Source organism: Asterias amurensis, chromosome 1 (assembly GCF_032118995.1).
Source record: "Asterias amurensis chromosome 1, ASM3211899v1".
In the NCBI taxonomy this organism is placed as follows: domain Eukaryota; kingdom Metazoa; phylum Echinodermata; class Asteroidea; order Forcipulatida; family Asteriidae; genus Asterias; species Asterias amurensis.
The window spans coordinates 7027501-7052209 of record NC_092648.1 but is presented as its reverse complement, the minus strand read 5'-3'; the positions used below and the strand labels follow the sequence as shown (position 1 = coordinate 7052209).

At 38.9% G+C, this 24709-nt stretch overlaps 1 protein-coding gene across 1 annotated transcript; it reads right to left on the bottom strand.

Moving 5' to 3' along the window:
- Positions 1-7: 7 nt before the first annotated feature.
- Positions 8-21743, bottom strand: LOC139944356 (sorting nexin-6-like). The gene is made up of 14 exons (XM_071941363.1): positions 21607-21743; positions 18795-18842; positions 17728-17832; positions 16794-16904; positions 14672-14793; positions 12354-12477; positions 11727-11822; positions 10802-10907; positions 8995-9070; positions 8446-8485; positions 7340-7426; positions 6446-6592; positions 5138-5236; positions 8-1692 (listed from the first exon to the last, which is right to left on the bottom strand). Exons 1-14 carry the CDS (start codon positions 21610-21612, stop codon positions 1636-1638), a joined length of 1224 nt encoding a protein of 407 aa, XP_071797464.1. The 5' UTR covers positions 21613-21743; the 3' UTR covers positions 8-1635.
- Positions 21744-24709: the final 2966 nt, after the last annotated feature.

Below are 24709 nucleotides of genomic sequence, written 5' to 3'. Positions count from 1 at the left end.
CTTTTCATTGACTGTTTGCAACTAATTAGTTTTTAAAGTGATGGCAAAATGTGTTGAATACTCGTCAACATTACATAATAGGCATAATAAGGGAATAATAGGGTAGCTACTAGTTCTTTCATGGTCGTTTAAAACAGGCATGTAGCAAAACTGTCCGAGGTATTTATGAATGTGTATTATAGTACCATTAGGTAAACAATTGACAATATACAGATCAATCAAGCCCCCTCCCACTTTCTACTAGGGTAATGTGTATGACGCAATATGCTTACGAGATATAACATATCAGACTTTTAGGTGTGTAGTCATTGTTGTGATTGGCCAACGCTATAAAGGGGTGTAGAGTGTACTGGATCCAGCTACGTGTACCAACTTGGCAATCTTCAGTCATTTTCTGATCAGGCCCTAGGCTCCTATATAAATGAATAAGTAACCCAAAATGTGCATGAAACTTTTCATATCACTTAACAATGATCAGCTTTATACTTTAATAACAGCCGTGACAAATTGGACCTGGGTCCAGGAATAACCGAGCTTCAAACACTTTGTATCTTTCCACCATTGACAAGCAGATTTGTATTCACAATCGTACAACACAATAAATCACACTGTCTGCCCCATTCATCAAAACTTTAATGTGAACTTCCTTTTGTAAAGTAACAGCAACATTTTGGACATTTTTATGGGGCATGACACAACGGAATCTTGTGACAGGACAAGCCAGAATTTAGTTAAAGAAACACATTTCTTGATGGCTTTCTTAAATTCATCACAAGCTTGTAACAAAACATAATTCAGTGGAAGAAATTAAGACAACATTGCTGGGTAAAGTGGATAATATATAAAACACAGTAGAACACATACAAAAGCTGTTATGCAAATAGCATCACTATACATCACTAATTAATACTAAATATGAATAAAAATTATCTTCATAATCAGGACCTACTTGATTTGTTGAACATCAATATATTGTAGTTATAGTAACACTACAGACATTGGCTTGTTGATTTGGAGATCTGTACATGTTTGTATTTGTAGCATACATAAACTCATTAGCATATCACACTAAGACTTTTCTGTTGATGTTATATAATAATTGGCCTTATTCACATGATCAGCTTCCCTGAACACAAACATGGTGCAATCCTGCTGCTGCAATGCTTTCTATTATACTCGGTGAGGTTTACAGATTGAATTGTCTGTTCGTATGTGCATTTGTGTATGAATAAAATCAAAAGGCTACATGAAATTATTATTGTTGGTAATTATCACACAATTGATAATTGTTACCAATGTTTGCTTCATGTTAGCTACAGGTAAGGGCTATAAGCCTTGCCTACAAACTTAACGTGAATAATACAAATTATGATTATTTCAACATGGATCAATCCAACAACTGTCTGAATTATAAGCATACCATCACTTTCTAATAATCATCAAAATCTGTCACCAAATATGTCCCTGCCAATAAACAATCTACAAAATAAAGATCTGTTTCTTTCATTACTCTTCAGTCATACCCAATGCTCAGTACTTTACATCATTTGTGTTGGTTATATCAAGTTTGATTTGATGATACTGAGGCCTTCTCATCTTGAAGGTTAAGTTTGAAGTCACAAAGATGTAAACTCTTTAAGATTGGTCCTCGTTCATTGTGGACAAACAGTTCCTTAACAGTTGTACCTGGGCCTGAAAACAATCAAAATCCAACAATGTCACTTTATTAAAGGCAAAATACATTCTTGATTTGTGAAAGGGTGAATTTATCTCCATCCTCTAGTTTTCAATAGACACACTATACAACCAAACTGTGAAATCAAGTAAAACAACATTATGTATAGTGTATGGGATTTTGTGCAAATGCCAATCTGGTTAGGTGTTCGGGCAACAGCCCGAACAACTCTTTGTTAGGTGTTCGGGCAACAGCCCAAACAACTCTTTGTTATTGTTCGTTTTTTAAAATTTTTTTTATAGTTTTTCTTCTTCCTCTCGCTGTCGATTGTCCGCAAGGAAAAGCATAGATGCGAAGCTTGCATTAAGTTGAAACTTTGCACACAGGTAGACAATAACCAGTAGATGATGCACAAGTTGTTACGCTATGATGACGTCATCAGTTGACGAGATACACTAATTCAAAGTTTATTATTTCGAAAAATCATAACTTTTGATGTACATGAGGGATTTTTACAATCAATACATCATCGGAAAGGGCATTAAAAACTCCGTAAACGCCTCACAGACATGACCCCATTTTGATTTTGTCTTCCGGCTCTTATAAGAGGTGGAAAATTTCAAAATTCACGTCTAAAGAACAACATTAATCCCCCGTTGGTATGTGCATAAACATTACACTTAGGCATACACACAACGTGTAATGTATTAGCTGTGCGGGAGAGTCACGCTCCAGTGATCATCCATAGAGTGCGAAAAAGCTTCATGTAGAATAGTCTTCGTTCAAGGCGTTTAACCTTTTGACCTTGTCTTCTGGTTCAAATCGAATTTATTGTATAATATCTACGACCGTACTGCGTTGATAACACTGGTTCCCGTCAGATCACTGAAGTTAAGCAAAATCGGGCTTGGTCAGTACTTGAAAGGAGACCAATTGGCGACCAAATTTTGTATTATTTATTTTTTTATGTAGTTTTTTCTTCTCCTATATATAGCTTCGTTTTTAGTCTATTTCCAAGTCGTTTTCAACCAACATTTCTTTTTCGGTTAGTTAGTCTCTTCTTCAGTCGTCATTATGCATAAGGCTCCAACCACAAAAGCTATTTTGACAATCTATACATCATATGAAAGGGCTTTACGTACGTAGTCTGTTTTCAAGGCGTTTTCAAAAAACATTTCCCTTCCGGTTAGTTAGTCTCTTCTCCAGTCGTCATTATTCATCAGTTCACATTTCATCGACCATAAAAGCTATTTTGACAATCTATACATCATATGAAAGGGCCTTACGTACTCCACAAAAATGGGTATGTTTGTGACCTTCTCTTGACCTTTTGACCTTTTTAGACCGGAAGTGCCTGTAAAATGCTTTGAAAAGGCATTATTTAAAGGCTTTAGGTTGAAATGTACACCTTTTGATGCTTTACCATAAACAAAAATTATGCACATCGAGAGAACTGTTTGGTTTTGATTTATTTGCAATTTGGCGAGCTATTAACAACACTCTATCATTGATTCAAACACTGACCCAACAATAGCCGAACACCTAGTGTTTGTTTCTACAAACACTATATCTAGTTATTGTTCGTTTTTTTTATTTATTTAGTTTTTCGTCTTCTTCTCAGAGTCGATTGTCCGCAAGATAAAGCAAAGTTGCGAAGGTTGCATAGAGTTGAAACTTTGCATGCAGGTAGACAACGACCAGTAGATTATACTCAAGTTGTTACGTCACGATGACGTCATCAGTTGACGAGATACACTAATTCAAAGTTTATTATTTCAAAAAATCATAACTTTTGATATACATGAGGGATTTTTACAATCAATACATCATCGGAAAGGTCATTAAAAACTCCGTAAATGCCTCACAGACATGACCCCTTTTTGACCTTGTCTTCTGGTTCAAATCGAATTTATTGTATATTTGCTTCAATCGTACATTTTGTAGTTTATCTACGACCGTACTGCGTTGATAATACCGGTTCCCGTCCGATCACTGAAGTTAAGCAAAATCGGGCCTGGTCAGTAGTTGAATGGGATACCAATTGGCGACCAAATTTTGTATTATTTATTTTTGATTTTATTTTGTTATTCTCCTGTAAACAGCTTCGTTTTTAGTCTGTTTTCAAGGCGTTTTCAACCAACATTTCTTTTCCGGTTAGTTAGTCTCTTCTCCAGTCGTCATTATGCATTAAGTTCCTATGCCCTCAACCACAAAAGCTACTTTGACAATCTACATCATCTGAAAGGGCTTTACGTACGTAGTCTGTTTTCACAAACAAATCCCTTCCAGTTAGTTAGTCTCTTCTCCAGTCGCCATTATTCATCAGTTCACATTTCCCAACCACAAAAAGCTATTTTGATAATCTATACATTATATGAAAGGGCCTCACGTACTTCACACAAAATTGGTATGTAAGTGACCTTCTCTTGACCTTTTGACCTTTTTGAACCGGAAGTGCCTGTAAAATGCTTTGAAAAGGCACTATTTAAAGGCTTTTAGGTTAAAATGTACACTTTTTGATGCTTTACCATAAACAAAAATTATGCACATCGAGAGAACTGTTTGGTTTTGATTTCTGTGCAACTTGACGAGCTATTAACAACACTTTTTTCATTGATTCAAACACTGACCCAACAATAGCCGAACACCTAGTGTTTGTTTCTACAAACACTATATCTAGTTTATTTTGGTGTACAAAGGATGAAAATAGGGCAGTAAAAATAAACTAATGCAAATTGAAACTAGCTCAGACAAAATTAAGCAAAATGAGAGGATTACTCAAAACCGGGGTATGGGGAAGAAAAGAGAAGATGATAAAGCAGATTGACAACCACGTGGGATTTCAATGATCCAAATTGTGTAGCATATGTGTGCGTTTTAGATTGGTCTATAAATTAAAGGGCTAAGCTAAATGAATAGAATATTCCCACACAACAATGGTCTCTATATGTTGCCATACCCCAGTCACTCAACAACCTTAGGACATAAAGTTCAATTCCAAGAGTACTTTCCTATGGATATGTTTTAATATAACAACATTTGCACTGGGAACTGGCAAGAACTCAATGTAGTACATGCCAGTGATGGTAATACATGCAGTATGATTCATTAAGCTCCATCCCATCATAAACTGACCAATCACAACTGACTAGGCACCCCAAAACACAAGTATGATATTTTATCCCATTGAAAACGCATAAAATTTGCCTTCATAAAGACAGTGTAGCTGAAATGTTTTTGTTTACTTAGGCCAGTCGACCTGGTGAGATGACCAAAGGGTGGAGACATACATGTTAATCTATGTGAACATTAAGCCGAGTGAACATCACTGCTTGGGCTGGTGGGCATTGATGGATCAATTTGAATATCTTCGAGGTATGGTACATTGCTGTGCTTCACACCAATAATGAGGTTATTGATTGATTCCAATCATCATTTAGTCTGAGAGTGGGAAATGTTTACCTTTGCATGTTTCAATTCTAGCTCAGCAAGTTCCACAAGATGCTTACGGTATGCAGTAACTCTCCTTGTCTTAAAATCAGACAACTCTACTTTAGCCACCTGCACAAGTTTAGACAGACAACCATTAAAAACAGTAACACTCCAAGATAATGGACATTTATCTAAACCCAGAACTCTATAAGTCAAGATAACATAGCACTGAAGGACTTTCACGTATCATAAATACTTCAGTGATGTCCTACTTATGAGGGGTCATTTTCATGATGGAAGTCTTTCTTTGTAAATAAATTAGAATGGTTGTGTTAAAGGCTATGGAGATCACCTCATGACCTCTGGGTCTTAAGAAGTTCATTTTCACTCCTTTGTTTTCAGGAATAACTCTAGCACAAAAACTTAGCTTTGCTCAATACTTCTTTCTAATCATGTTTTTGACACATCATGGAGGTAGAAATACAAGATAACACATGAAAAGACCAGAACCCATTCAGCTCTTAGGCATTTTGAGGAATGCTGTACAACTCCAATTGAACCATCAGCCTATGCTGATCACATCCACTTGCAAAACGCTCAGCGCTCTTTAACGCTCCTCTGCTGTCCATCATTTTGTGTGTCAAAAACGCACAAAAAGATGGTACAGGTGTTTAGGCACCTCAAACAATGCATGTCCACCATTTCTGCCTTTTTGTGGCAGTCCATTGTTTTTGTGCCTGTTTTGACACACACAAAATGGCAAACAGGAGGTGTGCGTGTATTTGCGCTGCGCGTTGAGCATCTGCTTTATAGGGTCCTTTGTGCACAGAGTCTAATACTGTGAGATTGCATTCCTCATTGAAACCATCTATAAGTGGAGTGAATTCTCATAGTATAATAATCTTAGTAAAATTATGTGTGATATTCATCAGGAATTGAAAAATAAATAAGTGAAAAAGAGTTTTTTTTACTACATATGCAACACCATTAGGCTGCACCATGTAGCAAAACAAAATTGTGTCTGTGTTTGAAAATTCAAATTCACATCTGAAGTAAACAAACATGTTTGATGTCAAATCAATGTCTGTACATGTGCAAGCAATTCCACACATCATTACAGCTTTCTATCTGGGTTTCACAGCTGGTTACTTCATATTACATAACTCAATCTCTTCATACAATTGTTGTATTTCTTCTAAGCAACAATTTGCTCTGCTTAGCAAACTTTTGCACTTTGCTGACCTAATTACTTGATATGACCCTTATATCAAGGTGCTTTGTATGGAGTCATAGGTGTAAACATTAAACCATGATAAATATTCCCTTCAATATATTTACCTCAGATATTTTTTCAAACTTGTCGCATGATTCTTGTTGTTTCATCTCTGCCTGCTGGACCTCTTTATTCTTTGCTCTTGCTTTCTCTAATGCCTTATTAGCAGACTGGTAGTCAACTAGTGATCGCATCCTACGATACAACAAGTCCTAACAACACATACACAATTTGTTAAAGGCAAAATAGTACATAGAAATAGCATTTGAACCCCCCCCCCCAAATTAAAAATAAATAAATAAAAATGTTTGACTGTTGAATGGACACATGGAAACGAAATATACTCAGAAATCCTTTACATAACATTGACTGTTTATACTCGATAATGTACATCAGACTTGATGCCATTTTCACAAATAAGTCAATCTGTGTGTTTATTGAAAGCTACTGTAGTTATGAATGAGAGTTAATTGACTCCTCCAAGACCCTTTAAAATGGGATAATATTATCTCTTTAAGACTGCCTCAAAAGTATAACATTCTATAAACAATAACCCTTTGTTGTCATCTTATCATGGACCATTTGACAGAAATGAATTTTTGTTATCCTTACCAGTTTTCTTGAATTTAATAAAAGAAAATCTAATAAGGTCAACAAAACAAACCTGTAAATGGTCTGTGTTGGTATATATAAAAAAAACCATATCCTCAATAAAAAACATTTAGTGCTCAATATGGGGGCGTTGAGGGCATCGAACTCAAGTTCTGGTGGTTCATCGGGATGTTGGTTTGAATCCAGGACGTGACACTTGTGTCCTTGTGCTATAAAGCGCTAGATAACAATCTATTTTTATTATTATTCATTATTGCCTAATAATTTGGACAAACTGTTTTTTGAGAATACTCTGAAGAACTGTGGATGTGGAATGTGTAGTGATGTGACGAGGCATAGCTACTTACCTTAGCAGCTGCCGAGTCTCTCATGTAATAACGTAACAGATCAGATAATTTCAGATCTTCATCTGATGCAACCCTTGTCTCCAGTTTCTATCCAAATACACAAATAGACAACAAATTAGGCTCTATTTCATTACATCTTCTCTTGACATTAAAATACTAAACCACTTATATCAATTTACACACATTCCGTATAAAATAGTTTATGTTCCAGTGTGCACCACATAGATTCTATTCTATTCTCTGATGTTCAGAGTCGGTATAAAAAAGAGCAATCCCCTTCTCTTTCATGACAAAATTCCTGTGTGTTATTTAAGCGTACATCAGGCATGATAAATGGTCCTTTTAAAAAAGTAGGAATAGTTAATTGGTACAAGGGCTGACCTATGGTCTCGAGCGATTGAACAACGATCACGCATGATGAAGTTTTCCTTTCTCTATACACAAACTATTAAGCAGTACATGTCATCACCCGGTGGAGAAAGGTCAGTTGTTTATTCCAGGTATCCATCAAAATGGCGTCGGCGGCACAAATGATGCTGTTGCAAATTATTTGAAGTTGCTTTACTCAAACTCCTCATGCTATGACCAAGAAGTGACCGATCAAGAAAGCCTTAAATTTGGCCTTTCCACTTGCCATTTCCGACATAAAAATCTCGGATACATTTATCTTTAAAGTCAGCACAATAAGAAGTCGCATAAAAAACATGAATGGTGCGCCAAGAAAGCAATCAATGGTAACCTAACGCAAATACATTACACTAAATGGGACACTGAAAGAGCACCAGTGAACTGTGATAAACAACAGTGAGATCTCACTTAAACGAGGGCGTCGGGAAAGATATATGTGATCGTGTGAATGTTTTTCATGAAATTGCATTCAACCTTTGGGACAGACAACTGGCGCCCAAAATGATGGTCGTTGGTTTTCGGTTCTCATGTGAAAGGGGATTATGTATAGCAGGTACACACATTTGGAAAAGATAGTACCAAACTTTTCCTGGTTTAATGACGCTCGGTATTCATCATTTCTAGTGCATATATTGCATGCTGCCATTGATATTGGCTAGTTAGGAAATAGATGAATAATTTTAGTCTGTGAAACTTACTCTGACTTTTTCCAGTGTTTCTGACACCTTTATGAAGAATCTGTTCACAAGATAACAACAAAACAAGCATTTAGATACATGTAAATAAAACCAGTAAGTAGCGCTAATACAAATTAAACACATTCTCAACACCTGAAAAAAATGTGGGCAATAAAAGTTAGGCTCTTTCTTAACGCCTTCAATCCATGTTCATTGTGCATACAGTGTAAAAATGTAATGTTCGCGTGACAACAGACATACTTCCATAGACCTTATCACAAATATGGTAGGTGTGGAATGAGATGCATGCTGGTCTATCTAGCGATCAAGTTAGCTAGACCAGCATGCACCCCATTCAACAGTTAGTGCTTGTGCAATGGAATATGTCTATTTATATGTACCTGGATTGCATAATCTGTTAACAATAAGTACACTTCATTAAGTGACAGAAACAAATGACAGGTCACAAACAAGGCTGAGGGAAACATGGATTTCCATCCAAAGGACACCATTAGGCTATATATATACATTGTAGGTTCTTTAAGTATAAACTGGAGTCAAGACACTCACTTGTCCAAATCCGATTTTTCTGCAGTGGCAAGTCCAAGTAATCCACCAGAAATCTTAATGTAAGAAGCAGCAACATCTACAAAGAATAAGAATACCAGTAGTTGTAAAGAACTGTACAATGTGAATCGCAAGTAGGATGCTTTGTTTCCTTCATTCTGATTTTTATTGATATGTATTAATATTACTAAGGGAATAAAAGTGTAGCGACGAGTTCTTAAACGGCCGTTTAAAACCGGCAGGGTCGTTGCCGTGTGATCGGCCCTTTATCGCACGGCAACGACCCTGCAAGGTTTGAAACGGACGTTTAAGAACGAGTCACTACTCTTTTATTCCGTATTCATAAATGCCCTTTTGTTAAAAAACGTTAAACAAAATACAATTATAGACACTTTGACAATTGAAAAATCGAGGTTTGAAATATTGTTTTTCAAAAACTTTGTGAAGAATCTGTTTGATGCGCAGGGGTTGTGTGTACGCGCGCACTTAGAAATTGAAAATTCGAGGTTTGAAATATTGTTTTTCAAAAACTTTGTGAAGAATCTGTTTGATGCGCAGGGGTTGTGTGTACGCGCGCACTTAGAAATAGATTACGCGCGCGCGCTTACATATATCACGAGCTGTTACTAATGAATTGCGTTCCGCGTGATAATCTTGCGCACGCACACCCGACATGCGGAAGCCAGCCGGTCTTAAACAGCGTTAGCTGTGTCTTTATCAACCGTTTAAACACCCCAACGTGACGCGCTCTCCACCAATAGGAGTAGAGAAACTGTCTGGGGTATTTATGAATAGTGTGTAAAGCCCGGTTCATACTTCCTGCGAAGCGAATGTCAGTGGGTCACAAAGGGAAATGGAGGACATACCGATTATTGCGTCACCAAAATTCGCTTCGCATTCGCATTCGCATTCGCAAGAATTATGAACCGGGCTTAATCCACGCTCTGTGCAGGTCCAGCTAGCTGAGATGATTTTGCTTGATGATGATTTACACAATGACCACGTGACAACAAAGTTATGATGTATGTTGAAGTGTCGTAGCCGAGCGGTATAAGAACACCAAATTCAAACTCTGGTGTTTCTGATCAGCAGAGTGTGGGTTCGAATCCCCAGCGGTGACACTTGTGTCCTTAAGCAAGACACTTAACTATTGCTTTTGGATGGGAAGTTAAGCCATTGGTCCCGTGTTTTGTGTTACATACATAAAAGAACCAAGTGCACTTGAAAAAGAGAACGGGGTTTGCTCCGGTGTTCCTGGTTTGATTGGCAGCATATTGTGCCACAGCACCTTGTAAACAGGTACACAGTGCTTTAAAGGAATAGGTCTCATACTTCACATCATAGCACCACATACCTTGCAGAAAATAATACTGTGCGCTTTGATCATCCCCTTAGGGGTGTGATAAAGCGCTATATAAGAAGCCAGTACTATTATGTATCAGATCACTGTAGGTCAAATTATGTTGTGTTTTATGATGTTAATATTGAAATCGTTTAACATTTCCATGCATGCATCAATATATATATACTCTTTAAAGTGACACATATTATAGATTTTCAAAAACCGAAAGATGAATATTGTAGCCTGGTCCTAAACCTTTAGGCCTAAATCCATTTCCTTCCATTTCCTACACTCTGCTGACCAGAAACACAGGAGCTTGAGCTTGGTGCTCGGTATCCGCTAGGCCACGACATGCTAACTATTATCTGCTTAACTAGAGTTTATGTAAATGAGCAATGAAAAGCTAACCTACTCAAAACAGTAAGCAACAATTGAAGTCTTGAGTGAAAATCTTCAGATTAAGTTTACCTTTGTGGCATCTGGTCATCCTGTCTGCTTTGGTAGTCGCATCCCTCACCTTTGCATGGTATTCCACCAGGAAGTTCTTTTCATGCTCAAAAAAGGGATCAACATCCTTCAGGGTTAACAAAAACATATTGGTGTTAAGTATTTTGAATAGGTAGCCTTTGGCTCACACCCCCCCCCCATAAAAAAAAAAAAAAATCACCCGAAAAACAACAAAAACACAGAGTGATTCTTAAAGGAACTGGACACTATTGGTAATTACTCAAACTAGTTGTTAGCAAATTACTTAGTAGCGAGCGATGGAGAGCTGTTGGTGGTATAAAAGATTGTGAGAGACGGCTCCTGAAGTAATGTAGTTTTCGAGAAAGAAGAGTCATTTCACACTAAATTATTTGAATTGAATTCGAGACCTCAGCTGAGGTCTCAAATTCAAGGCATCTGAAAGCACACAACTTGTGCGACAAGGGTGTTTTTTCCCCCATTTTTCTCTCCCAACTTCGACGACCAATTGAGTTGAAATTTTCACAGGTTTGTTATTTTATGCATATGTTGGGATACACCAAGTGGGAATACTGATCTTTGACAACTACCAATAGTGTCCAGTGCCTTAAAGTGATTTGGCTCTTTTGATAACATTTTTAATAAATACTATATTTTTATGTTTGTATATTTTTTTGAAGTGAAGGCTGCCAATACTTTAAAAAAAAACCAGGGCTGCAAAAAACAGGGCTACCAAAAACAGGGCTGCCCAATACAGGGCTGCAAAAAACAGGGCTGCAAAAAACAGGGCTGCAAAATACAGGGCTGTCAATACGTGGCTGTCAAAAACAGAGCTGTCAAGACAGGGCTGCCAAAAACAGGGCTGTCAAAATAGGTGTTTTATATTGACATCTTATTTTGCAAACCAAACAACAAACACTGTACAAACCTTTTGACCAGAGACTAGTACTTCATCTACAGATTTTGTCACAAACTTCACCAGGCTGCCCAGCTTCTCTTTCTTGTTCTTCCCACGAACATTCAGCTGTTAAAAAAAGTTAACATGTCAGACTTCGTCAACAGATTAAATACATTTCACTAAAATAACCTTTGATCCTTATTGTTGGTGAATATGTAGTAATTTTTGTTGTTGAACTTTTTGAAAAAAGAAAAGTTGCATCCCCTTCAGGTTATCCCCTGGCTGCCTCTTCCCAGGTTGTATCATAAACTTGGGTGTGATCCCTGGCTACAAAGCAGCAAACAGTTGCATGGCTTCTGACTTGCATCCCCGAACAAAGATACTGACTAAATAGGGAGACCGCCAACATGGGGCAAGATAGCTCTGTTAGAGCACATGCAAAATAAACCAAAAGGCTGATGGTTCAAATCCTGCTCTAGTCAATTTTCTTTGTTCAACCCAAATAAGTTTTATAAATGGCATGATCTTGAACCCCACATTGTATCTTAATTACAAACAGGTAGGTGTCTAAATTGACCTAAGTGCATCATTATTCACTATTTTCTTTGCAAACTGGGCTAGTGTCTGAATCAAGCCCTATATGAGGCTACCTCTCACCTCTCCTTTGTACTCCAAGAAGACCTTGAAGTTATGATCATTCCTTAGTGTTGGATGAGCAGCTAACCTCTGCAGAAACACTTCATGCATAGCCACTGTCTTCTTGAATGTGGCAAGATACTCACTAAAGCATTCATGTGGAGAAAATATTAAGGTATAAGTGGAATTAGTATAACACAAGTATCTTGTGATTAATAAAAATGTTTGACCTTCATTATTTAATGAGTGTGTTCAACCTCAAACTTGAGAAAAGTGCAGTAATAAAAGCTAACAAATTGGCTTTAAATGTTATGAACTCATGTGAAAAAGACTGAACATACATGTACAACTTTGGTACAACAATGAACAACAAATTTTCCCAAACCATTTATCATGTTCACGCTTGTGCAGCAATAATTTTCCATCGCACAGCATTCACCATTATTCATTAATACCTCAGACAGTTTCGCTATTCCTATTGGTGGAGAGAGCGTCATGTGGAGGTGTTTAAATGGTTGATAATGACCAGCTGGACTCTGTTTATAACCGGTTAGTCTTGGTGCAAGACATTTCTTGTAACAGGCGATAGTTTGCCGTGCTGTGTGTGAAAAAAAAGAAAGAGAAAGTCTTGCACCAAGACTACAACGCGCACGAACGGATATGATCCGGAAACTGGGCGTCTCAGTCATAACAATGCAACACACCGACTCAAGCACGTCGGAAACGAACAAGTTTTTACAGAGTTCCCTACTTTATGACGCCTTTTAACCAAAAAGGCATTTATGTATGGGAATAAAAGAGTAGTGACTCGTTTTTAAACGGCCGATTCCCTTAACAATTCATTGCACAGCATGGCCTAGGGGTTAAGAGCACCGGATTCAAATTCTGTTTCTGATCAGCAGAGTGTGGGTTCGAGTCCCAGTCGTGACACCCGTGTCATTAAGCAAGACATTATCCATGATGCTTCATCCTTTGGATGGGACGTAAAGTCGTTGGTCCCTTGTGTTGTGTAACGCCTGTAAAAGAACCCAGTGCACTGAAGGGGTTCGCCCTGGTGTTCCTGGTTTGATTGGCTGCATATCGCGCCACAGCACCTTGACCATTACATGGTGCTATGTAAAAGGAGTAGGTCTCATAATTCAAACTTAGTCCCACATACCTTACAGGAAAATACGTCACTGAGTGATGGATATGTGCGCTATATCAGAAGCCACTATTATTATTACAACTCATGGCATTGAAAAAGTAGGACGTGTTTTTTATTTGTCTCTGAGACTATGTGCTAAATTGCAGGTTGGGGAGGGATATATAAGGTGAGAACTGCGGGAAAGTCAACATGTCAGGCAAGTCAAGAAAGATAAAGGCACCAAAGGTAGAGTTACTGACATTGTGGAAGTTTTCAAGGCTGTTGAGGAGATTAAAACCCAAATAGAAGCAGTGGAAAACTGTTTTGGAGAGAGGCTGGATAAACTCTGCAAAGATCTGAGACGGCCACTAGATGAGACCATCAATAGAAACTTAAGTGAGCTACATGAAAGTATTCAATTTGACCTGAACCAGATGCCGGATGAACTCTCTAAACCTTTAAACCAGAACAACTCAGGTTGAAAGTGAAAAGGGACGACAAGAAAACGTGAGTGAAATGCTCCAATTCATGCAAAAATGATTGAGAAAAATGAGGCTTATTCTCAAAGAAATAACACATTTTTATTTTTGGAATGCTGGAGGCACCAGACGAGGACACTGAAGCCCTTGTTAAAGAGCTATTCAAGCGTGATCTCAAGATTGAATGTCCAAACCAGGGCATTGAACGGGCCACGAGTCCGCTATATCTTTAGCCGATTTGCCAGCTAAATTCAAGGGGTTCGAGAACAGGTGTCGTCATGTGACTTGTTTTTTGGGTAAGGGTTGCAAGTCTGGCAGCAGAAATTTTGACGCGCTGCAGTTTATTTAGTTGTTGAGGAAGGCCTACAAAAAATTAAAAAACAGAAATCAAGGCATGTTGAAATGAGGGTGTAGACTAGCAATTCAGTTGCCTTCATTCGTATTTGCAAACAAAACCATGGTTGCATATTGTTGTCAAGTATGTGCCAAGGATACTAGTTTTTAGATGAATGTTGCATACTCAAACTGTAAAGCCATTTGTATCAAATATCAAGAGTGAGTGATATGACAGATAAGATACGCCTCAAGAGCTGACCATTTGAAAATAAATCTATCAGCATGCTTTGCCCAGCTCCAATTATGAAGTTGCCCAAAAATACATTTTATTTGTATTTGTTCAAACATGATCCAATGCATTTATGGGCGTATTTCTTTGAGTAGTGTTTTGAACTTACGCCTCAAGCTCTTGTTTCATTTTGGTGAACTCTTCCTTTGTCATTGTCCCCTCACCATCTCCAAGCCTCTGAAGCTTCTCTCGTGATGCATCAAAGTCTGGCTTAGGAGGAGCTGGTGGAATCTACATGTACAAGATTGAAACTCAGTTAATACTTCAAGACAAACAACAGCTCATCATTATTCCAACAATGATTAGTGTTCAGGTGAAAACTCACTCTCTATGAAGTTTACACTCGAACCAATCCTCCAGACCAAAATAATTTCAAAGTTAAGAAAATGGCATTGAAAACCACAATCACTTAACTTTGCCTATTATGATTGCAACAATCAAATTAAGGTTGAGAATCCTGATGAGAACATCTACAAAAATCCTACCAAATTTTAAACTAGTTTACTCAAATAGTTTCATTTAATATTCACTGGTTGTTTGTTTGGTGTGTTTGGATGAGTTTAGTCTTCCCAAAACTATAACATATCTTAAGGTTGCAGCCTGATTGAGGAACTGCTGGTAGAATCTACACACAGATTGTTTCTCAGTACAATACAGCAGGTCCAAAGTGCATGCTAGCCAACAGTCCTGACAGTCCACATACTTTTGATTGGCCAATATTAAATACCTTGGACGGTTTCAAGTCTCTGATTGGTCAAAACCCGGTCACGTGTGGGAGTGTAAATGGTGGTATAAAGACCGGCTTTGGAAAATAGCGAATAAGTGGCCACTAAATCAGCATACATTGTGTAAACCTTGCGCGTTGCACTGTATCGCTTGCTTATTTATATCCCTGTTAGTTTCATTGCAACTTCGCGCACTTACGCGTACGCGCGCTGAAAATGTATCAATTTTGAAGTGCGCGCGTGCATTATGTGCGCGCGTATAAACTAACGCCAAGCTCATGTGCGCGTTTTAATGCACAAGGAACAGGTATCGTCCAATCATTTGCCTCCTTTGACCCCAGTGAAGGCGCTGAACAGATCATTATTACAAAGAGTCACTGGTCCCAAAGATCAGTAATGTGAGTAACGCACGAAAGAGATGGGAACCATCAAAAGCTCAAATATGGCCCCTGAACATGCCTGTAAGTACCGCCGAGAGAAAAGTCACAAAATTTGGACAATTGTAGCCGCGTAATTCGTTAAAAAAGGTGCTTATTAATGGGAATAACAGTGTTCGTACCCGGTCTTCACTGCGTGGTAATGACCTTGGTTAGTTGCTGGCGCTGTTAACACAGCGTGGTTGTTAACAGCGCCAGCCACCAACCCAGTCATTACCACGCAGTGAAGACCGGGTACTCGCACTGTTATTCCCTAATTCATAATTACCATATCCATAGGAAAGCTTGTCTAGACTTAAATGGTATTTAATTCGGTTTAATAGTATTTTGCCTCTATGATTTTAATTGGTCTTGTTTCTGTTTAGCCTTTTAGTTTTTATTGTTAGGCGCATAGAGGAATCTTTTATTCATAATGCGCCTTATAAATGCTGTTTATTATTATTATTAGACTTTGACTCATTACTAGTTCAAAATAACATTGCAGGCATCCAGATTATGTGCACTATACAAAGCAATGGACTAAGGCTATTCAAACATCGACAACCTTTGCAGATAGAGGGCCTTCCAAGAAAGCTGCCATTTTGTTAGGGTGCAAAATTTGTTCCCTTGCATGATTTAAAAATGTGCGCAGGGGCAGGTCAGGTGTAAACTTTTACCGCACAATCTTTGTTGCTGTTCTTAAGGTATTCTTCACCACTTTTCATAAAAATAAGAGCTGTGTAAAGAAAATTTACCTGAGTAGTTTAAAAGGGAAAGTTCACAGCAGCGTTATACCTTCACAACAGAACTGGATACAGTTTTGAAGGTGGCACGCCCATTACAAACAATGTGTTCATGCGCTCTATCAACATGGTGGGTGACTCAAACTTTTAGATGACTCGTCTGGGCCAACATAGAGAGTTAAAAGTGTTGACATCAGTCAGGGCTAACTATCCTAATATGATACTGCATTGTATGCTGTGAACTGAGTTTGTAAAAACAGTGAACATTACGTCATGGTAAAGTATGATTCATGATTTAAATCCCAACAACTTTGATAACAGTGAAGATTATTTATGTAGACACTTACCACAATTCCCCCGTACGCCTCATTCTCTACATACATTGTGTGTAGCCATACAAACTCCTCATGCTCACGTTGTACTGAAAACTCACTGTCACTAAACGTTGGCAGAGTAGTCTGGAATTATGCATAATAAATACAGTACAGTCAGTCTATCAGGAATCAGGATAATACACAAAACATAATACTTATATTGTGTTTTCATCAGGTGTTTCATAGTGCTCATTGTTCCATAACAGGTATGAGTTTTAGACCCCTTGCACGACAACCAGCACACTCAGACACACCTATCATATCTAACAATTTTGAAAGTCAAAATCATGCACAAACATGCACAAAAGAATCGACTCCCAAGGTGATGGAAATGGTACAGAGGAGTGCGTGCATTCTGCGTTGTGTAAGGATTCTATAGAAATCAAGAGACCCCCACGCTAAGATTTCTAGCACTTTTTAATGCAGAAAGAACAGCTATCGTCCAATGATCTACCTGCTTTTGGGCTCAGGGATGGCTTTTTGAGAGTGTGAAGGTCATATTGCAAGGGGGTCTATATAAGGTACTGAGGCGTATTCTGCATCCAACCATGACAGATACCACCAGGGCTAGCTCCCATATCACAACTGGATTATTGAATGTGCATTACAACAACAGATACAGTTTCTTTCCCTACATTGTAGATGTTCCTTATAACAAAAAAGCAATTACAATGTTTGGTCAAGTGAGGAAACAAGAACACAAGTGTCAAGACCAGTACTGGAACACTGATCAGACAGTTGAGGCATGGCAGAATAATATGAATACGTGTAGTTCAGGGAACTGTTTTTGCAGTCTACTATCAGACTGTGGAATATGGAAGTATCATTTATACTAATCTTGCATTGAGTCATTTCCCAAAATGTACACATAATAATAAATTAATTAATAATAATAATTTCTCAATACCTTTGTATGCACAGTAAACTTGACTTTTTCTTTTTCACTCAGCGCATCAGAGATGTCAACGACCAATGAAGTATCTGTGTTCAAATCAACAGTGTCTGACCTTCCCTGTAAAACAGGAGAAGAAAGAGTATTAATAAGTCATGATAATAAAAAGGATATTCCATATGTTATAAATGACACTCCTAGAGCCAAATTATTAGATGTGGATTGTTAAGAAAGGGCTAACATGGGAAACTGTTGTCACCCCCAAAATAGCCTACATGAAGTGTGTACATGAATGACCATGAGTTGGCTATAATTTTCCGACATCAAAATATACATTTAGACAACACTTTGACAACCAAGTTCTCATTTCAGGTCACAAAACATTGGTATTTGTCTTACTCTGTATTGTAGTGTTTCTATTGAAACCTTGTTAATAAGAGTCAAATTTATAATCAACTCTTCTCCATCAAATGAAAGTGAATTGGAAGTGATGGGCATTGAAACCCATCAAACACAAAAACAATTGGTTTGGAGTGACATAGTGATTGAGGCCACTGCATTGTTACAACGCTCTTTTGGTTTTTCTAATATGTTTTCTCAGTATATTCGTTTCTTGTTTTTTAGTTGTCTGTCCGTATTGGTCTGAATATATACATGTAGTGGTGCTAGCATCTGCTTCCACGACAACAGAGGTGACCTTATTCAACATCTGTTTCCTGTCCAAACCGGAAGTTCAATTAAAACGCTATGAACCTTTCTCTATGATTATGCCAATCACATTACAGCTCAGTTGTCAACAACTTATTTGTTGACACATTAACCCAATATTTGATGTCTAACAAACATTATCTCCTGTTTATATTTTTATGTTTTGTAACTTGTATCTTATAAGAAAATATGTACATATAAATCTAATACAAATATTAATACTTTTGTAAGCCAACCTTCCAATGATTTTTAAACAATGTTAAACAATGATTTTCTACAAGTCACTAATCTACCACTCTCCTTTGTACGTATTTTAAAATGTGAAATGAAAAGTCAATCAATACATGATCCAACATGTACAAGAACAAACTAACCTTGCTTTGGTCCTCAGCAAAGAGGTCAGGGCTATCTTCCATTCCGTCCTGAAAATTCAAACCAGTTCTCAAGTTACATACAAAGTAACAAATAAAATATATCATCTGAATAGTTTCAAACATAATTTTTGCTTCATGTAAGTTCATCATGTAGGTCTAGACCCAGTTACCGGGGCACTGTACTCCCTTTTTTCTTGAAATTTGTCAGTATCAGTCACACTATCGCCCCAGATACTTTTTGTAAAAACTTGTGAAACCGCTATTTCCTATTGCATCATCACTGTGTTCACACGGTAGGCAGGGCACCAGTCCAATCAGAGAGTCATCTATAACCCAGAAATTTGGGGCTCGGTTCCGGTTCCAAAAAAAAGCTCGGTTCTGAGACATACCCGATTCCACTCTGTATTTATACAAGTCTTTGATTTGGCCGGCAGCAGTACGTCCGTAGTGCACAGTACGTCCGTAGTGCAGTACGTCCGTAGTGAAGTACGTCCGTAGTGCATGCAGTGTGCCGTCTCTGTACCATAGAGTTATATTTAAGAACTAGAGCGCGCACTGGCCTATATACGCGCCACGGTATGCGAGCAGGCGGCCATTTTCTAAGTTGACAAAACAGCTATCTCACAGCGTGTGTTTGTGCGGCCATTTTGTAAGTTGAACAAACAGCATCGCGTGAGCATTCAATAAAACAAAACTCAAACGTGTATTTCATATTCAACGCGCGTGCAGAATGACGCGCTTGTCATCCTGTGTTTTGTGTTTTGTGCATGGGACAAGCTTTTATGAATATGGATATATCGGCAGCCAATCACAACGTGCTGTCTGGTTGGACTTTGTATATCTCAGCATATGCCTATGCATCTGTGCACTGTGTGTTGTATAATAATGCAGCCACATGTGATAGTTGATGCTCATGTCGGCTTGAAGCCTTTGCACAGTGTATCTGCGGTCACCATTTTCAACATCAAGCCTCAATTTCTGGAGCCGGTTCGTCCCAGGATCGGCTCCACAGAGTCTTTTATAATTGGGACTTGATCTTTTGAAATCGGAACCAACAAAAGCGGGTACCCGGTTCCACAGAAGAGTGGAACCGCCGGTCCGGTTTTCAATTTGGAACCGGGTAGAACCGGGTAACCGAAGGAACCGCCCAAGCTTATCTATAACCACTCAATGTGATGGATGGTCTCAGCGACTGTCCAAAACATCCTCATTTTGGAGCATAACAATTACAGTGAATACAATTTCATGCCTGATGCATGCCTGATGTTGCATCTTAAACAATGAAGAGGCCAGTAGGCGGTTGTCAAGCTATTTGGTTGTGTGTTTTTGAAATTTTGGGCATTCTTGTGTGTGACAATCTTAGAAAATGGTGGTTTCGCAGGTGACTTACAAATGTATCTGAGGTGCTAGTACAAACGATAATGAATAGGTTTAGAAAAAAAGGGAGAAAAGCGCCCCAGTAACTTGGTCTATTGTAGGTCTTACAGTTTGGCTTACTCTGCATTTGGGACGGAACACTTCCGTCCATATCCTACCTGTAGTGAACATTCTTCCTTTGAAAAAAATAGTTGTCACAATAAAAAGGTTTTTATTAGGTACTTAACAAGGGAAGGACAACAATAAGTATTTTGGAATTTGTTGTTCAAAAGAAATTTTTTGGTTAATACTTAATTTTCAGAACACAATTTTTTTTGGGGTAGTCCCTACTGTACAGTATGACATGAATGAAAAAGTGGCAATTGAATCAGATTCACCAACTGCGGTCGGTGATTTGTTTTCTTCTGCAGCACAAGCCTGCTATTGAATCAAGATGTTCTTGATTCAGATCATTGCAGTTAGAGATCCAAGAGGGCACAAAATGAGTTTGTCATGTAAGGCCAAATAAAAAAAAATAAAAACACAATTGATCGTTCCCTCCAGCATCCTTTTTTGGGGCCGCATCCTTTTTTTATACTGTTTTTTATTTTATTTTTTGTTGTAAAAAAGACAATGTTCTGGTTTGTATTTTTAACCCATCCTTACAAAAAGGACTTTCCCCGAATTTAACGGGGTGGACCAAAACACACCCGTCCGTTTCATAAAACAAATATTTAAAAAATCGTTCAGATAACTGCACCACAGGGGATAAAAAAATTGCGACTTCCACAGACGGCATTTCGACTTCGCGCAATCACCCCACAAACTACATCCCAAAAATACAATATAACAAAATCATGAAGAATCGAATGGTGCTGGGCCAAAGATACAGAGTAGTTCAAGTTGTGTTATGATGTTATTGAAAAAAGGTAGGAAACCATCACTATGAATGATGAACCTGTTTTTTGATTTTACTCATTTCTCAAAAACAGGTAAAAAAATTTATAGGCCCGACTGATGTACTATAAATTATAATTTTTAAAAGCATTTGAACAAAAGGGAAGTTTTCCACCATGACACTGACAGTGGCTATGTGGAAATCTGTGAACATAAAATGTCAATGTTTAGTTTTACCCGTCTCACTCTCACCAAACAAATGCAATGTAATGTTCAAATTCAAATTGTAAAACAAATGTAAGTTCAAATTGTGCATGTATTCATGGTATTGTAAATAACTTCATAATAATGTAATGTAAAATATTGTAATGTAATGTTATGTATTGTTCTTGTTATGAACCAATTCTTCAATTACAATACACATTCTATATTGGCCACACTGACCAGAATACTAATAGTACTAGAAGTCAAAACCACAATGTTAAATAAAACGTAAAGAACAAGGTGGATATCGGAGAGCTTTATTTAAAGTTAAAAAAACCCCAATGTATTTACATACCATCATGGCCGCAGCTGGCTACATGTACATGTATAGTCCGTCCAAATGCAGTCGAATGTACAACGTAACCACCGGAGCGAGAGTGGGAGTGTACTGGCTTTTCGAGGTTTCCCGTGATCGCTCTCTCGGTCACTAGAGGGCGGGCTATTAGAAGAGGTTCCGGGTGGTGGCGTTTAGTCTTGTCCCAAGACTATAGTGCTTGATATTGAGCTTGCCAGTATAGTCTAGATTCCAAGCTCGCCAGCAAGCTCGCCAGTAAATTAAATCACACCGTGGAGGGCGCCGCACTTTAGCGATTTACAACCGTGCGTAGTACACTATCCAATATCGAGCACTAAATAGTCTTGGGCCAAGACTAAGTGGCGTTCGGGTGGGTGGGGTCATGCTTGTTCTCAACATGTCAAAGCAAAATCATACATCTAGCCAGGTGTGCGAACAGAGGTAGACCAGGAGATGAGAACATTGCACCCACGAACAAATGGTTGATGGGTATAACATCATGGAGATTTTTTTTCGAGGACAAACACAGAAAAAAAGTAAAGCCGGAACAGCTCAAAAATGGCTTATTTAACATGTGCGTCAATCGGGGGGGGGGGGGGGGGGGGGGAGGGGGCACAGGGGGACATGTCCCCGGGGTTCCCCCATCTTTGGAGGGTGGGGGACATCATATCAAATGTCCCCCATCTTTTTGACCACCTATACCGTGAAACCCAAGTGTTGCACTGTGTGAGACCAAACCCTGTCCCGCCATGGGCATTAATCCTGGGGGCAAAGTATGACACAACTTTTTGAAGGGTGTGGGACACTATATCAAAGTCCCCCCATCAAAATTGGCCCCAGATTGCATCACAGAGCATCTAAAAAGGCACAATTTTCCTGGGCCCTTATCGGGCTCGCACCGTCCCACGCCGTGAGGGCTTTTCACACGCATGCTCCATCGTTGACAGATTTGCACCTCCCCCCTTGAAAGGGTGCAAGGGACGTGCCCCCCCCCCATTTATGAAGGGTGTTGGCAGGGGCGTCAATCCGTCTTGAAGGCTTTGGGGGGGGGGGGGGACACATAACATTTACGGCGTGGGATCCGGGACTACTTTTGGGCCCGGGGAAAATAATGTTTAGGTCGTAGATGCTCTCTGGTGCAACTCAGGGAGTCTGAGGGGGTGATGTGCTCCCTCTCAGATGTTGGAATTTAATGTCTATATTTCAAGCTATTTCAAGCTATGATGCACTTATTTTTGCATGGAAATTGTACCTGAAAAACAACTCAATTATAGCTTCGTAACATCAGTATTGTTTCTGCTTTATAATGCTCAGACGGCGTTTCATCACTATCATCAACAGCATCGTCAATGGTGGGTCAAGACAAGACGTTTTAGTGTGTGTGTGTGTGTGTGTGTGGGGGGGGGGGTATTGGATGTGGCAAATCTATTCAAGGTGGAGCCTGCTTTAAAGCAGAACGCGAAGCCTTTACGCTTTACGGCATGGGTCCGGGCCTGCCTAGGGGCCCGGGAATTTTTTTGCATTCTAGATGCTCTGTGGTGCAATCTTAGGCCAATAAGAGGCAAAAAGAACGGAACAGAACATAAGCATTTCAAGTGTGAGCAGCAGCTGAACATATTGAGTTAACAGCATCTTCACGTGTGGATCTATGACACAAGTTGTAGGGGGCAAATATTCTGTACAAGAGTGAGCATGCGAGTCTGAAGCCTTTACGGCATGGGTCCGGGCCCGCATAAGAGCCTGGGAAAATTTGGCATTTCAGATTCTCTGTGGTGCAATCTTAGGCTAATAAGAGGCACACAGAATGGAATAGAACATAAAGCCTTTAAAATGTGAGCAGTAGTAGAACCTTTTGGGTAATAACAGCATCTCCAGTGACACAGGTGTTAGGGAGCAAATCTGTCAAAGAGTGAGCACGAGAGTGTGAAACCTTTATGGCATGGGTCCGGGCCCGCTCAGGGGCCCGGGAAAAATTTGCATTCTAGATTGTCTGTGGTTCAATCATAGGCCAGTAAGGGGGAGGTGCAAATCTGTCAACGATGGAGCATGCGTGTGAGAAGCCTTTGCGGCCTGGGGTGCGGGCCCGATTAAGGGCCCGGGAAAATAATTGTGCCTTTTTAGATGCTCTATGATGCAATCTGGGGCAATTTTGATGGGGGACTTTGATATAGTGTCCCACACCCTTCAAAAAGTTGTGTCATCCTTTGCCCCCAGGATTAATGCCCATGGTGGGACACAGGGTTTGGTCTTACACAGTGCAAAAGTTAGGCTTCATGATAAAGGTGGTCAAAAATATGAGGGGGGGGGGGGGGCATTTGATATGGTGGCCCCCGCCCTCCAAAAGAGGGGGGGAGGGGACACATGATTGTCCCCCTGTGTCCCCCCCCCCGATTGACGCCCATGGGTTCAATGATCCGCAAAAAATTATCATGATCTGCAGAAAATATCTAACTGGCTCATCAACGACAATAGATTAAAATTGCATACTACCAAGTCTAAGAGCATGTTGATTGGTTCAGCCCAAAGACTTGCCAGATGTGAATATCCCAATCTTGATACTTTTGTGAATGATAATTTCCTGGAACAAATAACCAGTTACAAATATCTTGGTGTTCATATTGATTGTAAAATGAAATGGACAGAACATATTGACCATGTATTAACCTCTGTCTCCAAAATAATATGTATCTTAAATAGACTTAAAAATGTCTTGCCTATGCATACCCTTAACCTTATTGTCGTTAAGTGTTTAACAGGCACTGTTCTTAATTATCTTAGCAATGTTTTTGTTCCAGTCAGTGAATACACCATCACCAAACTAAGCTGCCCCCTAGAACAGAAAGAGGAAGAAGAACGTTTAATTTTAGGGGTGCCCAGGCTTGGAACAACTTGCCGCATAATCTGAAATCTCTGCAGCCAATAGAACTCAATCAATTTTTAAATCAACTGCAACAGCTCAATTTATCCCAGTTTTACTGACATTCTTAATCCCTTTTTTACTGACATTTGTTATTACTCCATTGTGGTTCATCTGTTTCTTTTTTGAGTGTTTTTAATGGATGTGTATTTTTTCCCCTTTAATTTTCTTCGTCCTATTTAAAAA

What these genes read in the sequence shown, in the direction of transcription:
- LOC139944356 (XM_071941363.1), bottom strand. An exon ending in TCTTGGAGTACAAAGGAGAG is followed by an intron (nt 11,823 to 12,353) that starts GTGAGAGGTAGC and finishes TTTTTTTAACAG; the next exon opens with CTGAATGTTCGTGGGAAGAA. An exon ending in TACTAGTCTCTGGTCAAAAG is followed by an intron (nt 10,908 to 11,726) that starts GTTTGTACAGTG and finishes TTAACCCTGAAG; the next exon opens with GATGTTGATCCCTTTTTTGA.